The sequence below is a fragment of the Lactuca virosa genome, chromosome 8, assembly GCF_052849685.1.
Source record: "Lactuca virosa cultivar CGN04683 chromosome 8, Lactuca_virosa_CGN04683_v6, whole genome shotgun sequence".
NCBI lineage: Eukaryota > Viridiplantae > Streptophyta > Magnoliopsida > Asterales > Asteraceae > Lactuca > Lactuca virosa.
This window is the reverse complement of record NC_136433.1, coordinates 35,497,157-35,517,485: the sequence shown is the minus strand read 5'-3', so window position 1 is coordinate 35,517,485 and position 20,329 is coordinate 35,497,157. Positions and strand designations below refer to the sequence as shown.

Genomic DNA, 20,329 nt, shown 5'->3' with positions numbered 1-20,329 from the left:
TAGAAAATGACTATGATTCACATAATAGATTATCCGAAGAACTAATCAAAAATAGAAATTTGTGATATATTGAACGACAAATGAGATGTTACACTTTATTGCATGGATTGGAATTTACATTAAATTGTTCGATGTTCGCTTTGAGGTTTTTTAGGATCAAAGCTTTGCTCGTTGAATTATATAACATTTTGGTGTGCTTTTTAAAGAAATCATGTAATGGATTTTGACCTTAGCATTCACAGACTACGAATTACCTATGAGTTATTTGTTGGATTAGTGTCTAAGCCCGTAACTATATTTTGTAAGTACTTGACCCGGTTGTGCATGGTCCTTTTGGGTTGCCTTCGTCATTGCAACTTGACAGGGTAATTTATGAAGAGAGAGAAGATATTATGATTTATTAATATATTATGAGAATAATATATTAAAGGAATAATCATATTATTTAATTAATATTAGTCATAAATTAATTGATAAATGATTTGCTGACTAAAAGAGATTAATTGAATAAAGGGGCTTAAACTGTCAAATGTGTGATAGTTGCATTTTGGGCTGGGAAACCTTTATGGTTAAGGGGTGGACGAAATTGTGGGTAGGACCCTTGGGATATGATTTTCGGCCACTTGTTCTCCTGGAAACCCTAGAGCCGAAAATCATAAGTCCTTACCCTCTCCCATATTGCCCTCTTGCCAATTAGTGTTTGTAAGTCATTAGAGGAGTGACACTTGTGACTCTAAGCTCCAAGAACAAGAAGATTCAAGCAAGCAACAAGAGGTAATCATCTAGATCTGATTTGTTTCATTAATTTCGAATTATACTCATTAGATCTAGGGTTTGAAAGTCTTGGATGAATGCATGTACAATTAGAGAAACCTAGATCCACGCATTAGGGTTTGCATGTGCACATAGGAAAGTTTTTATGGCTCAAACCCATCATTATTTTCACACAACTTTGTCATTGTCGTTATGTCGTATAAACTAAGGATGACCATTTGGACCGGGGAACCAAACGGAACCGGAACCGGATAGAACCGATTGGGTCGGGACCGGGACGATATTCTTGTGGATTTTTGGAACCGAGAACCGGTAGAACCTGTAAAAACCGAAACCGTAACCGAAATATTTCTCAAAATATGTTGTTATTTCTCTAGGACCGATTCCAACATTGAAGACCCAGCAAGAACCGGTAGAAACCGGAACCGATAGAACCAGAACCGGTAGAACCGGCGGTTCGATTCGGTTCCTATTTTCCACCAAGTTCGGTTCCCGGACCGGTTCCGGTGCTCATCCCTAGTATAAACACTAATTTTCTTTTATTTTCATTTTCCATAACAACTTTGTTGAAAATACCAAGTGTTTTTAATATTCAATCTCATATTTATTAATTATTGAGTTTGGGTGTTTTGTGTCAATATTACAATTCCTGGTTTTCTCTCATTAATGAAATATATTTGTTATAAGGGGTTATTCCTGGTATTTTGGGAATGTTGTGGACTGCGGCTCGTTTCTTTCAAACTACAGGTATGACACGCAGATCTTATCCATGGATAATATCCAAGACTCGGTTCATATCCATGACCCGAGGTATATATTGGTGAGAGGTGAAGGGTTTCATCATATTCAGATCATTTTTTGCTCCCAATACTCTCTCTCTCTCTCTCTCTCTCTCTCTCTCTCTCTCTCTCTCTCTCTCTCTCTCTCTCTCTCTCTCTCTCTCTCTCTCTCTCTCTCAGTTAGGGTTTCACAGTTGTAATATTTTGTGTGATTGATCATCATGTTGTTCTTGATCATTGTAGTGGAGGTTGAGTGTTTCATTTTGAGAGTAGATTGGGGTTTTGTAGTGAGGTTTGATTTGTAAGTAAATTGAAAACTTTCTCTTTCTTAATCCTCAAATGATATAAGAAACGTTGATGTTGCGAAAATTTGGTTTATCGTTTTTTAACAAAAATGATATAAAATTATACAAAAGGATAGGAGGACCTTATAATGACATTCACTCACATATAAGTTTTAACCAACATCAAAATAACCAAAACACAAACTAATGAAAATTACAAAAAATAAATAAATAAATAAAAATAAAAAAACAAACAAACAAACAAAAACACCAAATTTGCAATTGTTTTCTTCAATTGTTTCTACATATTTGGATGATACTTAATCATCTTACTCAAAAGCTTTTGCATTTCAATATTTTTCTCCTTGTACCAATTATTAAGTAGTAATTCATCATACACACCCAAAATACGTACAATCTCTATCATTATTTGAAAATATGAGCAACCAAAGAAACGCTTACATGGTTTTTTGTTAGTCGAAAAAACTATAAACATACCTTGAATATCACAATGGCATCTAGGAAATAGTTGACTTTGAGTTTGCATTGGTAAGTTTGAGGCTTGCACCACTTGAACAAGAGTGCATCGTCATTATTAGATTGGTTGCCACTCTGCCAACCCAAAATGCAATTTTAATGAAATGTTATTTAAAATCTGAAATGAGTAGTTTCAATTTGAATTAGTGTATGTAATGTAATATCATAGTTCATATTGATTTAGTCTCGTATCAACGATCTTCTAATAGTCAGACTGATACAAAATCAATCAGTCTAAAAACATCCTATTTCAAAGAGGATGGTCATTTTATAAAGGGATAATGACTTGATAGGGTAACGAACTTTCAACTTTGTTCATATTTAGTCACTGAACTCTACCGGTCATAAGGGTACAATGTGAACCATTTCAAATAATTCAGAGGTAAATCAAGCATTAAAAAGAGTTCAGTGACTAAATATGAACAAAATTGAAAGTTCGTTACCCTATCAAGTCATTATCCCTTTTTGCAATCATCCCTTATTTTATTTTGCCTATTGGTAGCAACTACGATTAATAATTTTGATTTCAATCACTACGAATTGTTTTGAGTTGTGTTTGTATAAAGTATTACAAAATAGAATATGTACCACATAACTATGTTGTAGTCCATGGCTTTAATCCTAGTCCATGAGATAAACTTTTAACTAGAGTTTCTTTATTCATGTATAAGTGAAACATCAACCCACAGGGAAGAAATTATCAAAAGAGTTACACAAAGGGAAAAAGAGACATACGAGCAATTAAACAAAAAAATAAGATCAAAAATCAAAAGGAGCACGGTGAGAAGGAACATATAGAACTAACAACAATTAGAAAAGTTAGATGCAAGTAATAACTAGCAAGAAAAAGGAAGGCGGTCGTGATAGGGAAAGGGATTCTGAATTTTTGAACCACGAAACACTCGGTTTCCATTTCGGTTGTACGTGCAATCATTCAAAAGGAGAAGGATCGGACAAAAGAAGGTGCGACAAAACAAGTTAAAAGTAAAAACAATCAAAACTGGGCAAATGCACAAACAATGTAAAGGAAGCTAGCACCTAGACTACTCATGTACTGCTCCACAACCCTGAGCTTTTTATCCACTTTGTAATTAAAGCTCATGTCCTTGTAAAGAGAAAAACCGCATTCAAATCTAACATCGTATTATCTTCAAAACAACCGTCTCCATCTTCTGCAGTGAAAATCGTCACCTATGCCCTAAGTATATATTCTTTTTTCCTCACACGATCTACAACTGTCGTCTCCACCTTTTGGAGTGAAAACTGTCTCCTACGTCCTAAGTATATGTATGAAACCACCATATTTTTTTCCCTTCAGTTTTTGTGATTGAAGCCTCACCTACTGCATTTATAAGTGTTGTTTATGGTACCTTATGCTATAAATATATATCACACGATTACAACAACATTATCACTTTTGTGACCTCCATAATCTTTTTGCGATCATCATTAATAACATTTAGAACCATTTATAGAATAATGACTTGAAAAGATAACAAACTCACTTTTGTTCTGGTTTAGTCATTGAACTTTTTTCGTGTTTGATTACCCTTAAATTATTTAAAATTGTTCACATTTTACCCTTATGATTGGTTGTAACCGGCTAAAAGCACTAATAAAAGTAACATTTATACGTTTCAACAAGTTTAAGGGTTAATATCCCAAATGTGATCAAAAGATAAAATACGTTACCCTCTCAAGTTATTATCCCAAAAAAATGGTTATATTGGGTCACATATCTAATTATTATCTTTATAATTATCTCAATATGTGATGTATATATGGTATATACGTGTAATTACACATTTTCGATCTTTATTTTTAGCTTTTTAAAAATAGAGCGTTTAATAATATTTCAAACTATATATAATTATTTTTAAGTACTGAGAATAATTATCATATATTACTATGATAATTGTGAACCACAAATCTTATTGATAAATATACTTTCAGAACCAATGTCAAGTCAAAATATTAGATCTATTTAAAATAGAGTAAAGTGTAAACTACTCGGTTGGTGAGGGGCCTGGAATAAGTAAAAGCAGCGGTGTGTGCCGTCGTTGGTGGGTAGGTGAGAGAGTCACATTCCCAAGAATACCCTTTCTTTCTACATAATTATCGGGTTTGCCATCCTTTGGACTTTTTTCTATTCAAATTACCAAAAAAATTGACTATTTTACAAGGTTAATATTTTATTTAAAGATCGTTGTTGCTTCCAAACATTGTGATTGTAAAATAATTTGTCAAATAAAAGCAATTCAATCGCAATTGTTGTATTTTCGGTTTCACTCATCATAATTATACTTTCTCTTCCAGAATACTGATTTATTTGGTTTTTATACGACTTCAAATTATTTTATAAACAAAGATATTCGAGTTGAAACAAAGAGTTAGCTTTAATTTGATTTTACATTAACGTATAATCTTGAAAGTTTTTTGCAAAAAATAAAAATAAATAAATATTATTCGAAAGGATTTTTCTTTTATTTCTGTCACATACCCAAAACATGTTTTGATTGACCTTGACAAATGTCCTTTTAGTTAGACCAGGATTAAACCCGCCATCAATTTCGATATTAAGAGGTTAAAATAAAGTAAAAGCAACTTAAACTAACGATTCCAAGTACGTTATTACACACCTCGAGTAGTCTATTTAAATTAATTCAAAGTTAAGAAACAAAATAGAGAACTAATAATGGTTTGATATCATTGGATAATGGTCGATTCCTGTAAGATCTAGAAGAGTGATTTAAAATTCGAAATTTCTACAACGAAAATATGAAAACATTTAAGCACTGGTAAATTTGGTGACGGCCTTGGTACCTTCAGAAACAGCGTGTTTCGCCAATTCACCCGGAAGAACAAGTCTCACAGCTGTCTGAATTTCCCTAGAAGTGATGGTAGGCTTCTTGTTATACCTCGCGAGTTTTGAAGATTCCTGTGCCAGTTTCTCAAATATATCGTTGATGAATGAGTTCATAATTCCCATAGCTTTTCCTGAGATTCCGATATCAGGATGAACTTGTTTCAGAACCTTGAATATGTAGATCTTGTAAGTCTCCACCGACTTCTTGTTCTTCTTCTTCTTCTTATCGGTCGTTGATGCATCCTTTGGTAGCTTCTTCTCCGCTTTCGGTTTCTTCTCTGCCGGTGCCTTCTCCGCAGCTGGTTTTTTCTCCGCCGGTTTCTTCTCTGCCGCCTTTGGTGCCATTTTAAGTGGGAGGGAGATTGAAAGTTGGCGCGCTTTTGTGTAGGAAAGAGGACTGGTGAAGGAAGCGATTGATGATAATGAACTTGGTTCGAAATGTTTATATATAAGCCAGGGAAGCGTTTTGATTGGTGGATATATGTTCACGCGGATCGCTGTTTTATACCGTGGATGATATGGGATACGTCTTTTGACGGTGTAGATTAAAGTACTTGGTATTTGTCGAAAATATTTGAAGTTTTCTCTCCCGCTGAAAAGAAATCGGTAAAAATATTTGGTTGTAAATGGTTTTTAAAAATGTAAATTTACTATATTTTCCCCTTGTTTATGTTCTACCATTTTTACCTTTTTTTCACGTTTTATTTTTTATCATCTTCACTATTATAAATAAATAAAATTCAATATTATTTGTACCAGTTACACTAAAACCATTTGCAATTATACTTTTATTGCAACTCCAAATCAAAAAAACTAACAAATAGTACACACCTAAGTTATCAATCGGATAAAAAGCAACTCTATTAGGCTAAATGGAGTGTAATACATTGTGTCGTGTGGCCAAGTCACGCATAAGAATGTATGCCACACCGCCCCCCATATGCGTAAGTTTAATTTCTCGTGAAGTTGGTTGCGTCTCGTTACAAATGAAAGAAAAGAAACAACCGTCTTGTAACCGTTGAGAACGAACCGTCGGCAAAAAAAACATTTTTTTAAAAACCTTTAAATTATACATATAAAGACTATTATATCTCAACGCAACACACACAACTTTCACTTCTTTCTTTCTATGCTACAATCTCAAAAATGGATCAAAATCCAAACACCCCACACATACTCACTTCACCCACCGGCACATCCGCACTCGATACAACACCTCGTCAATACCTGAAATTTGAATCGTCACCGGGAGGTTTCATGAATATTCTCCTTCCAACAAACTCACCAATTCCACAATCACCTATTTTCCAACAACCATATCAACAAAACTATTTCTAACAACCACACTCTTATCAAACACCAAACCAATTTGATCAATTCCAACAATCATAATTTCGACAACTTCAAATTCAACATTCACAACAACCACCTTCCTAAACCTAATCTTCCCACAATGATAATGTCGAAAGGGTGTCGGAATCTCAACCACAATCAACAAAAAGGCAATCAAAGGACAAAGGAAAATGACTCAAAATAAATGGGATGAAAATGAGGAAACGACGTTAATAAAAACTTGGATTGCAATATCAATCAACGAGCTTGCTGGAAACACCCAAATCGAGACAACATTTTGGAACCGCGTTCTAGCATACTTCCACATGTAAATAAAAAAAGGAACAATCTAACATATTTTATTTAAATATATATATATATATATATATATATATATATATATATATATATATATATATATATGGCACAAAACTCACTAACATTTCATTTTTTCGATTTTGGCACCGTGTTTTTTTTTAGAATTAAGTAAGTATGTTTTCAATTTGTTGTAATTCTGACCGGTTGATCGAGTTGATTCAACTCATCTAGTTGTCACTGATGACGTGCCAGAAGCGGAAAAAAATGACGGAAAAGACACGATGTTTTTATTTTATTTTTGCGATTTTGACATTGAGATTTCAATCTTTTGCAATTTTGACACTAACTTTTCGATTTTATCCGGTTTGCAATATAAATAAAATAAACATATGCAAATACATAATTTCTCAATTCACCCTATAATATAATAAAATATGTGTAAAATAGATTATAAAAAAATTAAAAAATTAAAAAAAATAATATAAATGAAATAAACATATGCAAATACATAATTGCTCCATTTTTATGTGCTTGATTTTCTTTCTATTTTCGAACTCACTCTCCATAAATGGGTTTTCATCACTTCCTTTCGACCACCCAATAACCTGAAAAGTTATGGTTGGGCTTTATCATCCGTGGAGAAACCGACGACATCAACAAAGCCATTGTCTTTCATGAGGTTGAAGAAGAAGTTTGGGTGAATGTTTTATGTACGACTTTGGTAACAAGAGTTGTGATTGAATGATTGGTTTAGAGGGAAAAATGTGACATTGTTAATATTAGTTCGGGTGTTGCTATTGTTGTACATTCACATCCTCTCTATGCGATCTATGTTGTCAGCAAAGCGTAAATTGGTCGTTAATTGTCTCTTTCTTTATTTTAATTCGATCTATGGTGCTCTATTTATGTTATAAGATCAAATTAAAGGCATATATATAGTTTAATTTTGAATCAATCAACATGCATGCAAGCAATTACTTGTTGTGCTAAAAACGAGGATGTAACTTCCCAAAAATTAATAATAAACATTTCGATTTTTAGATTAATAAAACCATTATCCAAAACAATATCATAAAAACATAGTGAATCAGAGTGTATCAACAAACATTAGAGTCATGTAATATGTGTAACAATGTGGTGTGTGTAATGCAGTCATCCCGAGCTCTTCTCTTTCGAAACAAAAGTACCTGAAACATAAATTGTAAATCGTAAGCACAAAGTTTACTGAGTTCCCCAAAATACCACATACCATACATATCAAACATATAATGGGCCCCGCCCGGCATCGAGCCCCGGTTGGAACAGATCTGTCAGTCATCAGGCGCCGCCTAGCATCGGGCCTCGCTCGGTATACATACAAACATATACACATGCATAAATCATAAAGATAAATAACATACAATATAATCATCAAGTCTCGTCTGGTATACATATAAACACATAACACATGCAAGAGTCACACAGACAAATAACATCCTAAACATAATAAACCATGCGCCGACATTGGTGTCTTCGACCCGCCAAAACACAGCGAGGAAAATCACCTCTAGCAGCTCAATAAAATCTCAGACTGCTGATCCGGAAAATCTCTGCGCGCTAGCACCATCAAATAATATCCAATTAATAATTAGATCTTGACCCATAATCAATAATCTAAATTACTTGTCCAATATCAATGGTAAAAAGCCATTTTACCCTTTTTCTTACTTGGCCCAACCCATTTCCTCAAAAGCTCAATCTCCTAAATGGCATCCCAATGCCCAATATGGCCCAACTTCTTAATTGGGCCCAAAAACCATCATGAACCTAATTCCAAGAAAGCCCATAGTCTATCCATGACCCAAAGCCAGAAGTTCAATGGCCCCACAATGCCCAACACCTACAAGGCCCAAAATGGACACCATGGAGAGTATGCCCTGCGTACCAGAAACGTACGTCCCGCGTACTCACCCTTGAAGCACCACGTACAAGCAGCTGATGCATGATACGTTGTGCGTACTCCTACATACGTCCAGCGTACTCATCAGAGGCACAAAAATCCATATTAAGTTCTTATTAGGTTAAGTCAAATTGTCCAAACACATATCTGATCCTAGATAGGGTCTTAAACCATAAAGTTGCCAACTTTACTCCCTTGCATGCCTTAAGGGGACCCAAAACCCGTTTTTATCCTTATAAGCCCATAATATGAACACCAACTTAATCATGACTCACCCAAACCCATCAAGATGACATTTTTATGTACCCACAACCTCATAAGTGCTAAGATCCAACATTCTAGGCTCTTGGAGTATCTCATACTCACAAGGATGACTCTAAGGACCAAAATAAACCCAAAACATACCCTAGACTAGATCTAACACATAGATTTATCAAGTTAAAAACTTTATACCTTCTGGAAGTTGATGAAGATGATTAGAGCTTGGATCCACAAGCTCCAAGCCAAGCAAAGATTCCAACAAGAACTCCTTCTTTTCCAACGCACACCAAAAACCTCAAAATGCTCAAATGGAAGCTAGGGTTTCGAATATAGGGTTTAATGGGATGGAGGCTGAAGATAAGAGGGATTAGAGGTGAGTTAATATCATTAAATAGTGTCCAAGACCCTAAATTAGGGTTTGCATGAGGCTGGAATACGCCATGCGTACTCCCAGTATGCCCAACATACTCCATAAGGTGACCGCGATCCTCCTGCCTAGTACACCCAATGTACTCCCTATGTATGCCCAGCGTACTAGGCTCAGCCTTAAAGCCACCAAACTTCCGAAGGCCATAACTTCTTCGTTCTAAATCAGATACGGTCCTTATATCCACGAAAAGGTAATGAGAATCTCTACACTTCTATCAACTCTACCTTGCCATAAAACTTTCCGAACTAAAATCCAAAATTCATAAAAGGCCTGAACTGTCACTTTACTGATATATCCTTGGACTCCAAGACACAAAGCGAACTCCTAGATCATCTAACCTACATCATCCACACTCAAAGGGGTTTAAGTCTCTTTCTCAAATTCCCTAAACCTTATGATAACCTACATCACCCACACTCAAAGGGGTTTAAGTCTCACCCTCTCCCCAACCATCATCACCTAGAGATACCACTTCACCCACATCACCTACTCACATCACCCCAGACTTTACACCTTTATAAACATTAATTCCAAATCATACCATATGAGAAGAGGGAGGCAATAACCCTCATACACCACGTGAGCAAACCCTTCGCTAATGGGTGAGGCAAAAGGTTGTTCATCAAACTCTTTGCATCACTTACCCGGCTACAACCAACCTATAACTAAAATACAGACTCATCCACCTACTCCCAAGCTCTATATGGCTAAAAATGAAGAGCCCCATAAGTTCCTCATAGAGTTCCATGTTGTTTTTGTGGGCATAAAACCAAACAATGTCACGGGTGATTAGATCAAGCTTAGGGCATTCCCTTTTGTAGTGCAATACTCAGCGGACGATTGGCTCTATGATATCTCACTGGGGACAATCAACACATGGGTAGATCTTGCACAATTTTTTTTAGACAAGTACTATCCAAATATGAAAGCTCCAACCTTGAGAAGGGAGATCATTGGAATCAAGCAAAACAATAATGAAGCATTACACACCTATTGGGAAAGATTCAAGCAGTTGTGCTCCCGGTGTCCAAAGCATGGTATATTCGAATACAACCTCCTCCATTAATTTTGTTAAGGCATGCTACCATGGTAGAGGCGACTCATTAATGCTTCAATTGGAGGGTCAATTGTTGATAAAAACTCCAATAGAAATTCGGGCGTTAAGTAAAAACATGGCGAAAGATTTTAAGCACACTTTTCACGAAGATAGTTGGTACATGGATCCACCACGGGAAGTGAATGAGGTGAGCACTCCACATATCGAATCTTAACTATTAGAGCTTACAAAGTTATTGATGATGCCCACGAAAGACAAAGGTATGCAACCCACACCCCGAATTTGTGGTATTTGCACTCAAGTGGGACACCCAACCAATATGTACCCCAACTTCAAGAAGAAGATTATGAATATGCATATGCTTTAGAAGGCTATTTCGAGTCAAATCAAAGAGGTTATGATTAGTCCTAAGGAAATAAAGGGTAGAACAACAACCAAAACATGAGTTATCAACAAATACAACCACCCCATTACCAATGTAACGCCCGCAACTTCAAGTTAGACATGTAAGATATAATAAGCGATAAAACATCATTTTAATAAAAGGCAATAGGGTGGACCATCGTGTATATCAAACGGTTGAGTCCTTTAATATGCATGCACAAGATTCTCATGGAGGAAGACTTCAAACCAACCCGAGAGGCACAAAGAATATTAAACCCACCCATGATGGAGGTAGTAAAGAAAGAAATTACAAAGCTTTTTGAAAGACCCAAACTTTCATACTAAAGACATTGTTACTCCAAGTTACTCCAGAACATGCTACATGCATATTCAAAAATAATATTTTACATTGATAATTTGATTACAAAAGACTAGATACAAACCGACTAAGTTTTAGTATATTACATAAATACCCAAGATATTAAAGCTTTTATACAAACGTAAACCCAAGTACAAAAGTAATAATATAAACTGTTCTAAATCTTCCAACAGTATATGACTATACTGGATGCTTATTACCTGCAATTATTAAACACTGAGAGGGGTAAGCGGTGACGCTTAGTGAGTTCAATAATAGATACAATATAACGTTATGCCATATATATACTTCAATATGGTAGAAGCAAAGGGAACAAGGAACAACAAAGGCAAATGTGAATCATGCGACAAGATTTCCATATCAATCAATGATTTGATTCAAAGATATACAATCAATGAGACATAACAATTTCAATACTTGATATACATCAATAACGCTTCGGCCCAAATGGCATAGAAGACATACAATTTTTGATTAAACATTTTGGTAGATTTCAGGCTTTCAACCCTATCTAACCTTCTGGCAATGCCATAGGGGTAGAAGTCATTCTCTTGCTAGACATGCTCTACACGGCCATAGGCTACATACCAATATCACTGTGAATCTAAGTCATTTCACTGATCACATGGCCAAAGGTACAGCTTTGCTATCAAAATAGCACGAAATAATAACACGGGAAAATAACATGGAAAAGCACATAGCATATATAACACATAACATACAATTGTTTCTATATATTGCACTCATCGTGAAATAACCGGAGGTTAAAATAGTAATTTGTGCAGCACTTCGTGTCTAAAAATGACTTTCTTTGATGAAAACGGGGAATTTTAGTTGAAAACCGGCCTTACGCGGGCAGAGTTTCGACTTGAAAATATGATTTTCTCGGGAACTTCGGAGCGTCGGGACTTGCTTCGGGTGTCGGGGATGATACCGGGACCTCGGGGGGTTAAAAGTAGCTAGAGAAGAAGCAGAGAGTGAGAGAGAATAGATTTTGTAAACAAAACCCGGAGGTCTTGCTTTCTATTTATAGGGTGCTGAATCACGATTTACGTTGGGCGTAAATCCTTATGTACGTGGGGCGTACTGCTCTGATAATCTATCCGTTGGGCGTATACTCCATTACGCGGGGCGTAATGCATTACGGCTTAGTACGTTGGGCGTACACCGAGTACGTTGCACGTAGCGTGATGCGTGGCATCAGACGTGTCAAACCTGCGTGACACGTGTCGTATGCGAAGAAGGCGTTGACGTGGCCAGCTCCGGATCACAAACATGAGTACGCTGGGCGTACACTGATTTTCTAAACTTCTAAAATCCAAATATTTTGCATACGAGCTCTGTTTTTGACGTTCTTTATATCCACGCGTATGCGAGATGATACTCTACAACTTTCGTTTAGACTCTGTCGGCTAATTTTTACTTCATTTTTAAAATTATATTTTTAATAGGCCGGAACAGGAAAAGTCCGTTAAAAATTCATAACTTCTTCATCCGACGTCCGTTTTCGTCTGTCTTTTTACCGTTGTACTACTATCAATGAGACCTTAGATTCTTGTTTAGGTTGTGTCGGCTAAAAATCACTTGATTTTTATTTCGAGTTTTTAGATGTATATTGTTATATCGAAACTTAGAAAAATCATAACTTCCTCATACGAAGTCAGATTTGGACGTTCTTTCTATGAAAATTCTCGGTTTAACGAATACTACGACTTTCATTTAGATCACAAAGGCTAAAAAGTAGTTCATCGTAAACTCGCTTTTTACGTCATATGGTGTCGTGTCGGTTCTGTCGCGAAACTTTAAGGAGTCATAACTTCTTCGTTATAACTCAGATTTCGATGAGGTTTTCTCCTAAATATTTCTAACGAGATTCTTTACAACTTTCAATAATATAATTTTACTTATTTTCAACTTTATATTTTTGTTAATTTCAATAGCTGACATTTGATTGGAATCTCATAAGATTTCCCATCAGTTTCTGAACGATTCTATACATAGATTTACTTCAATTCTAGTAAAAACTATCATGTTAGAACTCAACGCTCAAATTCATATAATATTTCATTATGTTATTCACTTTTAAAATTACATAACACGATAACTGAACGTGTATGTTACACTTTTGGACATAGGTATAATCTATCCCGTCTCTGATAGTAAATGGGTTAGTCCCGTTGGTGGTTATCGAGGCCAACAAAATAAACACCTTAAATATTACACACTAAAATAGTGTATAGCGTAAAAGAGATCGTATCCACGGAGATTGGTTCAATTTAAATCTCTATGTAAATCACGTGTTCAAGGACTTATAAAATAAGAGTAAAAGTAAAATGAGGGAGGGGGGGGGGTAATCTTTTTGATTGCTTGAGATAATTAAAACTAAGCTAGAATGTAAATATGACAAGTAAATAAGTAAATGATTTAGTTAAGTTCAATGAAGTAAAGTTGGTTGATTTTGGGATACACCACATGGACGACATAGTTGACTTATCATTAGACTAAGTGGAACAACACTTATGAATTAATTTAACTTGGCTATAGCAATTCATAAGCACAAATTACCTCAACTCTTCATTGTTATTAAAATGGTTAGAGGAGCTCTTAACATATTCCCTTAATTAAAGTCACAAAATCAATGAAACATATAATCTTGTGAAAATCAATTAGCTTTAAGTTCTAAGCGTTACCAAGTCCAAAAGATAATCAAATGCTTACATTATCATTATGGAGGAAACATTTCCATGGTTTAAATGAAACGAAAACAAACATAGAAACCATTTGTTGCTTGCTAATTTGAGGGCCCATTACTTAACCAATAAATTAGTCAACAAAAATAAGCATTCATTCATCAAAGCTCATGATCAAGGACAAATAAACACAAGAAGATGTTTGACTAGAAAACATTTCCATAAACTTCAAACACAAGATAGAATAAGTCTTCAAAACAACCAATCATCCATGGGCTAAACCCCGATCAACCAAATATAAGTCTAGTCAAGCATGGCTAAAATAAAAGAAATGCAAAGTAGTTTAGAGGTACCAAACATGATTCAAGTTGCAAGATGAAATGAAATTACACCAATCTTCTAAATCTTCAATTTCTTCCAAGACTCTTTTGAGAGCAAAAAGAGTTGTTCTTGAGAGTGTTGTTGTCGAACTCCATTCAAAATCTCCAGTAAAAAGGGGCTTATTTCCGGATCTAAAAGTTGGCCAAAAATAATCCACCAACCTTCCCAAAGTAGATACTCATGCCAAAAACCCGGATCCTTCACATTACGATCCACGCAGACCGTTTGTGGTTCCATGCGGACCGCGTGGGTCTCGCTGAATGGATGCATTGGCCCATTTAAATAATACACCAGCACAATCTTTTCATTAATATCTCAGCCCATTTGCACAATTTCTTGGGAGCCCAATTATGCTTTTCCAAAGCTGTCAAAGATGATCCAATGCTCCTTTAATCTTCCTTAGCTCGAGTCCTCGACGTCTCGTCATCATTCTCGTCCAAAAATTAAGTCCAAATCGTTTTCTTGTTTATATTGACACAAAGCCCAATCGCACCACCTCAAATCCACAAGCAAATCTAAAGCCTCCAATAGTCTTGCACTTATTCCATACCTCCAATGACAAATAGTCTTCGGTAGATCCTATAATTAAGCTCAAAATACTGGAAAGCACCCGATAAAGGAGAAAAATAACAAAAAGAGAAAATATGCATGAAGATTAACTAAAATGAGATGGTTTTTAACTAAAAATAAACTAAGAATAGAAGTAATAAAATGAAACTATCACCTATTCGGAATGTCCCGAAAAAGGCTGGAGTCACGGTGGTAAAGAATTATGAGGGAGATTTAGTGCCCACCCGCATGAAAAACAGGTGGAGAGTCTGTATTGATCATGGAAAGTTGAATGCTTCAACTAGGAGAGGCCATTTCCCTTTCCATTAATCAATCAAATGCTAGAAAGATTGATCGGGAAGTCCCATTATTGTTGACTCGATGGTTTCTCGGGTTTTCATCAAATTCTGGTTGCCCAAAAAAACCAAGAGAAAAACACATCCACTTGTCCTTTTGGCACTTTCGCGTATAGACACATGCCCTATGGGTTATGCAATACACTCACGACATTGTAAATATGTATGGTGAGCATCTTTTCCAAGTATGTTGAAAACATCATAGAAGTTTTCGTGGACGACTTCACAATCTATGGAAACCTTTTGATTAATGTGTACTAAATCTCACCAAAATCTTACAAAGGTGCATTGACACAGACCTAGTACTCAATTATAAAAACTCCATATAGCCTTACTAGTAGTTTTGATATATTCTCGGATTAAGAAATTTGTAAACAAAACATCACAATTGATAATTATGTTAAGCCACTTAATATAGAATGAATCGGAAACTCTAAAGCCTTGTTGAATACACATCACGAAACCTTTCGTGATGTACGTGGAAATAACGACGAACCGTGAACACCATCCTAGTTGGTTTCTGATTGGTCGTGGTTGTGTGATTTGTGGTGTACAACACGAACCACATCAACCAATGGGAAATGGAAGCTTCATTTGACTCGGGCAGACCATTTAACTAGTTGTGGAACGACAAAATTATATATATATATATATATATATATATATATATATATATCAAGGATAGGTCAATTTTGTTAGACCTATCCACCAACACTCCAGCCTGCCAACAACTTTGTAGTATAGCCTAGTTGTTACTTAACAACAATACTCGACAACATAGTAAGAGAACACCGCCTTGCAACATCTTTTGGCAGCTCAGCCCAACCATGGCTGGTTAGGCTTGAATTGAGTTAGCCCAAGGCATGACCTAAATTCCCTTTTGACCTAGCCCTATAAATAGAACAGATCCTCATCCATGAGAGGGACTTCTTCCGGCTTCAAACATGACCCCCATTACACACACTCCCCCTCCTCACCAAGATGGTTCTCTCTGGCTACGAGAAACCATCTCACTTCATACACTGATCTAACTTGACTGTCAGAGCCTGCTCTCGTGGAATAGTCCTTGGGGTGGTTCTAAAGACTTTGTGTTGAAACATGCCTTCTGAATATGACAAGTGTTCAATAGTTTAAGGGTCATTGGTGTAACTTTGCTTTTGTATATATATCAGAAATCATACGTGATTTGTAATTGACCTACGACAACTATTAAACTACAATTGCTTTTTTTTCTTTGCAATCAAGCAAGTCGACGACTACCAAAAGGGTTTTAAACCTAATCTCTTAATCACTATTACAACTCATTGTAATATCGTTTTTTTCTCACACCCTATAAACCCTTCAAGTTATAGTGGATTGATTCTCGGATTCCTCCGCCCGTGATTTTTCCCGTTTTGGGTTTTCCACGTAAATCTATGTTCCTCTTTTATTTACTACATTGTTATTCTCGTTGGTGGTTGTTTACGTTTGATATCTTAATTTTATTCCACTCGAACTAATATTATTATAGTTATTCGGATTCTTGGTGTGTATTTCTATTCACGTTTACTACAATTGGTATAAGAGCTTCCGAGTTTCAGTATTAGTTTATTGGAATTATTTTATCAATTGGTTGATCATGTCTACGATGAAGTACGGTATTCCTTTGTTGGATTGAAACACTAGGTTTGTGTTATGGCAAGTAAAGATGAGAGATATACTCATACAAATGGATTTACGCAAGACACTTTTGGGTTTTGGTAAGATACTCGTTGCATGGTCGGAAGAAGAAAAACAGATGAAAGATCTAAAAGCTTTCTCCCAAATTTGTTTGCATTTTTCAAACGATGTCGTTTACGATGTTCTGAAGGAAACTTCTACGACTTCTTTATGGCTAAAGTTGGAGCAACTATCGATGACTAAAAGCTTACCAAACAAGTTTCACCTAAAACAAAGATTGTTTAATCTCAAGATGAGCAAAAGGAGTTCTTTAGCCGATCATATATCCACATTCAAAGAGTTAGTCGGTAATTTGGAAAATATGGATGTTGAATATGAAGATACAGAAGTAGCTTTATTCTTACTGTCGTCGTTGCCCGAAACTTATGGTCATTTTCATGATAATATCATTTATAGTCGTGACACTCTCCTGTTAGATGAAGTTTTGACATCTTTGGATTCAAAAGAGAAGATGAAGCACATATTATACGGTGGTTCAAGTGATGTGAAAGTCGAAGGTTTAAATGCTAGAGGAAGAACGACAAAGAGAGGCAAAAGCCCTCAATCTTCCAACATGGCGAGACCCAAGTCTAAAGGCAAACGAAAGTTTACAATTACTGTCACAACAAGGGACACACGATTGATGAATGCTTCATATTGAAGAATAAAGAAAAGAATAAAGCAACAACAAATGGTAAACAAGGTGGCACTTCGGGTGAAGTTGATGTGCAAAGGTTGGTTGTGTTGGAGAACTTCTAACAATTTACTTAGGCAAAGTGGTTTCTACTAGTGAATGGATACTCGATTTCGATTGTATTTTCATATGTGTCACAATAAGAGTTGGTTTTATAAATTTGAAAAAGTTAACAGAGGACCAAGGTTAAAACCGTAGCAAGCCCAAAATATTGTAAGTGTTTCATGATAAACAACTCAAATAGGTTTTGTATAGGTTTATATTTGCCGTTCAGATTGTAGGTTTACCATTTTTTAAATAATGAAACCTAAAAAAATTGTCAATTCAACTAGAAATCATGCATCATAAGTCCCAAAAATCTCACTGACCATCATCACCTCAATCATTTATCTCTAATTAAATACAACACCATGACACTAATGTTAGTCGATTTGTGATTTTATATACCTTGAGTTGTCATGGTCATCGTGATCTTGTTTCTTTTCTGCCTTAAATGTTATTTTTATAACATTTGCCACAAAAAAAAAAAATTATGGTTTTCACTTAAAAAATAAACTTGACTTCATCATCCATATGTTAATCAACATCAATATGTCATGATACATAATGGGTATTACAATTATTATTCGTTAATCTAAAGCTTTAAAACTTCGGCAAGCCATGATCAATATAAATACCAATACTTAAAGTTCTATATTGAAAATGACTTGAGGAAAACCATAGTTCCTTCGACTTCAATTTTCGCCAAGTTAGGTCCAACAACTTTTTTCTAACCTTCAACAAACCCTAGCAATTCGAATTATTTTCAATTACATAAAGATAAAATAAGGGTTCATAATCCAAATTCACAGTTATATCGTCATTACAAATGTACTGTTATTTTAGGGAAAAGGGAATTAAAATACACCAGAATGATGTACGAAAACTTCAAATCTATGACGAATTTGGGAAAAGGGAAGAATTAGTTCATCCGTTCCTATTCGATTGAATTATATACCTTCGCATTTCAGTAATTAAGATATGGACATAATGAAATTAAAGGAAGAAATATGCAGTCGCATTCAGTTATAGAAATTGACATTAAAGCTGAACAAATACTACTTTCATATCATTTAAAACTGGTGGATTACTGTAAGATTCTACAGGCACTTCAAATTTGAAACTTTTACATCGAAAATTGTCGATTAACACCTTCAAGACATTTTAAGTGCTGGTAAATTTGGTGACAGCCTTGGTACCTTCAGACACGGCATGTTTTGCCAATTCACCGGGAAGTACAAGTCTCACGGCGGTCTGAATTTCCCTAGAAGTGATGGTAGGCTTCTTGTTATACCTTGCGAGTTTCGAAGATTCCTGGGCCAGCTTCTCAAATATATCGTTGATGAATGAGTTCATGATACCCATGGCCTTCCCTGAAACTCCGATATCAGGATGAACCTGCTTCAGAACCTTGAATATATAGATCTTGTATGTCTCCACAGACTTTTTGTTCTTCTTCTTTTTCTTATCGGTCGTTGACGCATCCTTTGGTAGCTTCTTCCCCGCTTTTGGTTTCTTCTCTGCCGGAGCTTTTTCAGCAACTGGCTTCTTCTCCGCCGGTTTCTTTTCTGCCGCCTTTGGTGCCATTTTTAGAGACAATGGGAATGCTGTGTATGCACGAAAAGGAAATGAGCCCGGTTGTGTTGATAAAACTTGTTTTGGGTTGTTTATATACAAGCGAGATATGCGTTTTGATTGGTCGATGTTTATTGACGCGGATAATCATTCTACACCGTGGATCTACATGGATACGTATTTGACGGTGTAGATGCAGTTAGTTTGTATTTGATTGGAATATTTCAAATATTTGCTGTCGCGGGAAAGAAATTGCTTAACGTGGGGTTCTTTAGTTTTACTTTTTACTTCTTTTAGTTTTTACATATAAGCATCGACCTATTTTAGAGCTTTTTTGAGATTCTTTCTAAAATTCTTATTGGAAAAACCATTTTTTATAACTAAATATTTAGTGTTTGTCAAACATTTTTTTAACTTATTAGTTTTTTGAAAAACCAATAAATCAATAAGTCATTTTAAAAAGCACTCATAAACATCAGTTTACTATATTCATGGGCGAAGATAGTATTGGGGCGGTATGTAGACAACATTTCTTAAACCCCTTACTCTTTAGCCAAAATATCATCACCTAAACCAATCCAATTTATGGCTTAATTTTTTTAATTTGACTAATCAATTCCGAATAACTTAGTCAGGTCAATTACATAAATAAATAGATAACTAAAAATTAAGTTATCTATTTATTTACTTTTTATATTTGTTACGATTATTGTTATATATTATTATTTTTAAAGATACTTGTCCATGTTTGTAAATATATATATATATATATATATATATATATATATATATATATATATATATATATATATATATATATATATTAAATTATAGGTATGAAGTTAACGGTAAATTACTATAAATTAAGAATACCTCAAATTTAGGTGTTCCTTATTGTAATTGTGGTTATTGAAATTCGATTGATTTCAGATTGTGGCTGAAACAAAAGAGATCCATTTGTTATTAAAAATTTGATATTTGAAGCTAAAATTTATAAACTATTTTTT

The 20,329-nt window shown here is 35.2% G+C and overlaps 2 protein-coding genes across 2 annotated transcripts; both read right to left on the bottom strand.

The window, feature by feature from the left end:
* Positions 1 to 5,056: 5,056 nt before the first annotated feature.
* Positions 5,057 to 5,673, bottom strand: LOC145133518 (histone H2B.3-like). Its single transcript, XM_079068453.1, has one exon. It carries the CDS (start codon positions 5,583 to 5,585, stop codon positions 5,163 to 5,165), a length of 423 nt encoding a protein of 140 aa, XP_078924579.1. The 5' UTR covers positions 5,586 to 5,673; the 3' UTR covers positions 5,057 to 5,162.
* Positions 5,674 to 18,788: 13,115 nt separating this feature from the next.
* Positions 18,789 to 19,381, bottom strand: LOC145133691 (histone H2B.3). The gene has a single exon (XM_079068634.1). The coding sequence runs from the start codon at positions 19,332 to 19,334 to the stop codon at positions 18,912 to 18,914; it is 423 nt and encodes a 140-aa protein (XP_078924760.1). The 5' UTR covers positions 19,335 to 19,381; the 3' UTR covers positions 18,789 to 18,911.
* Between the last annotated feature and the right edge of the window lie 948 nt (positions 19,382 to 20,329).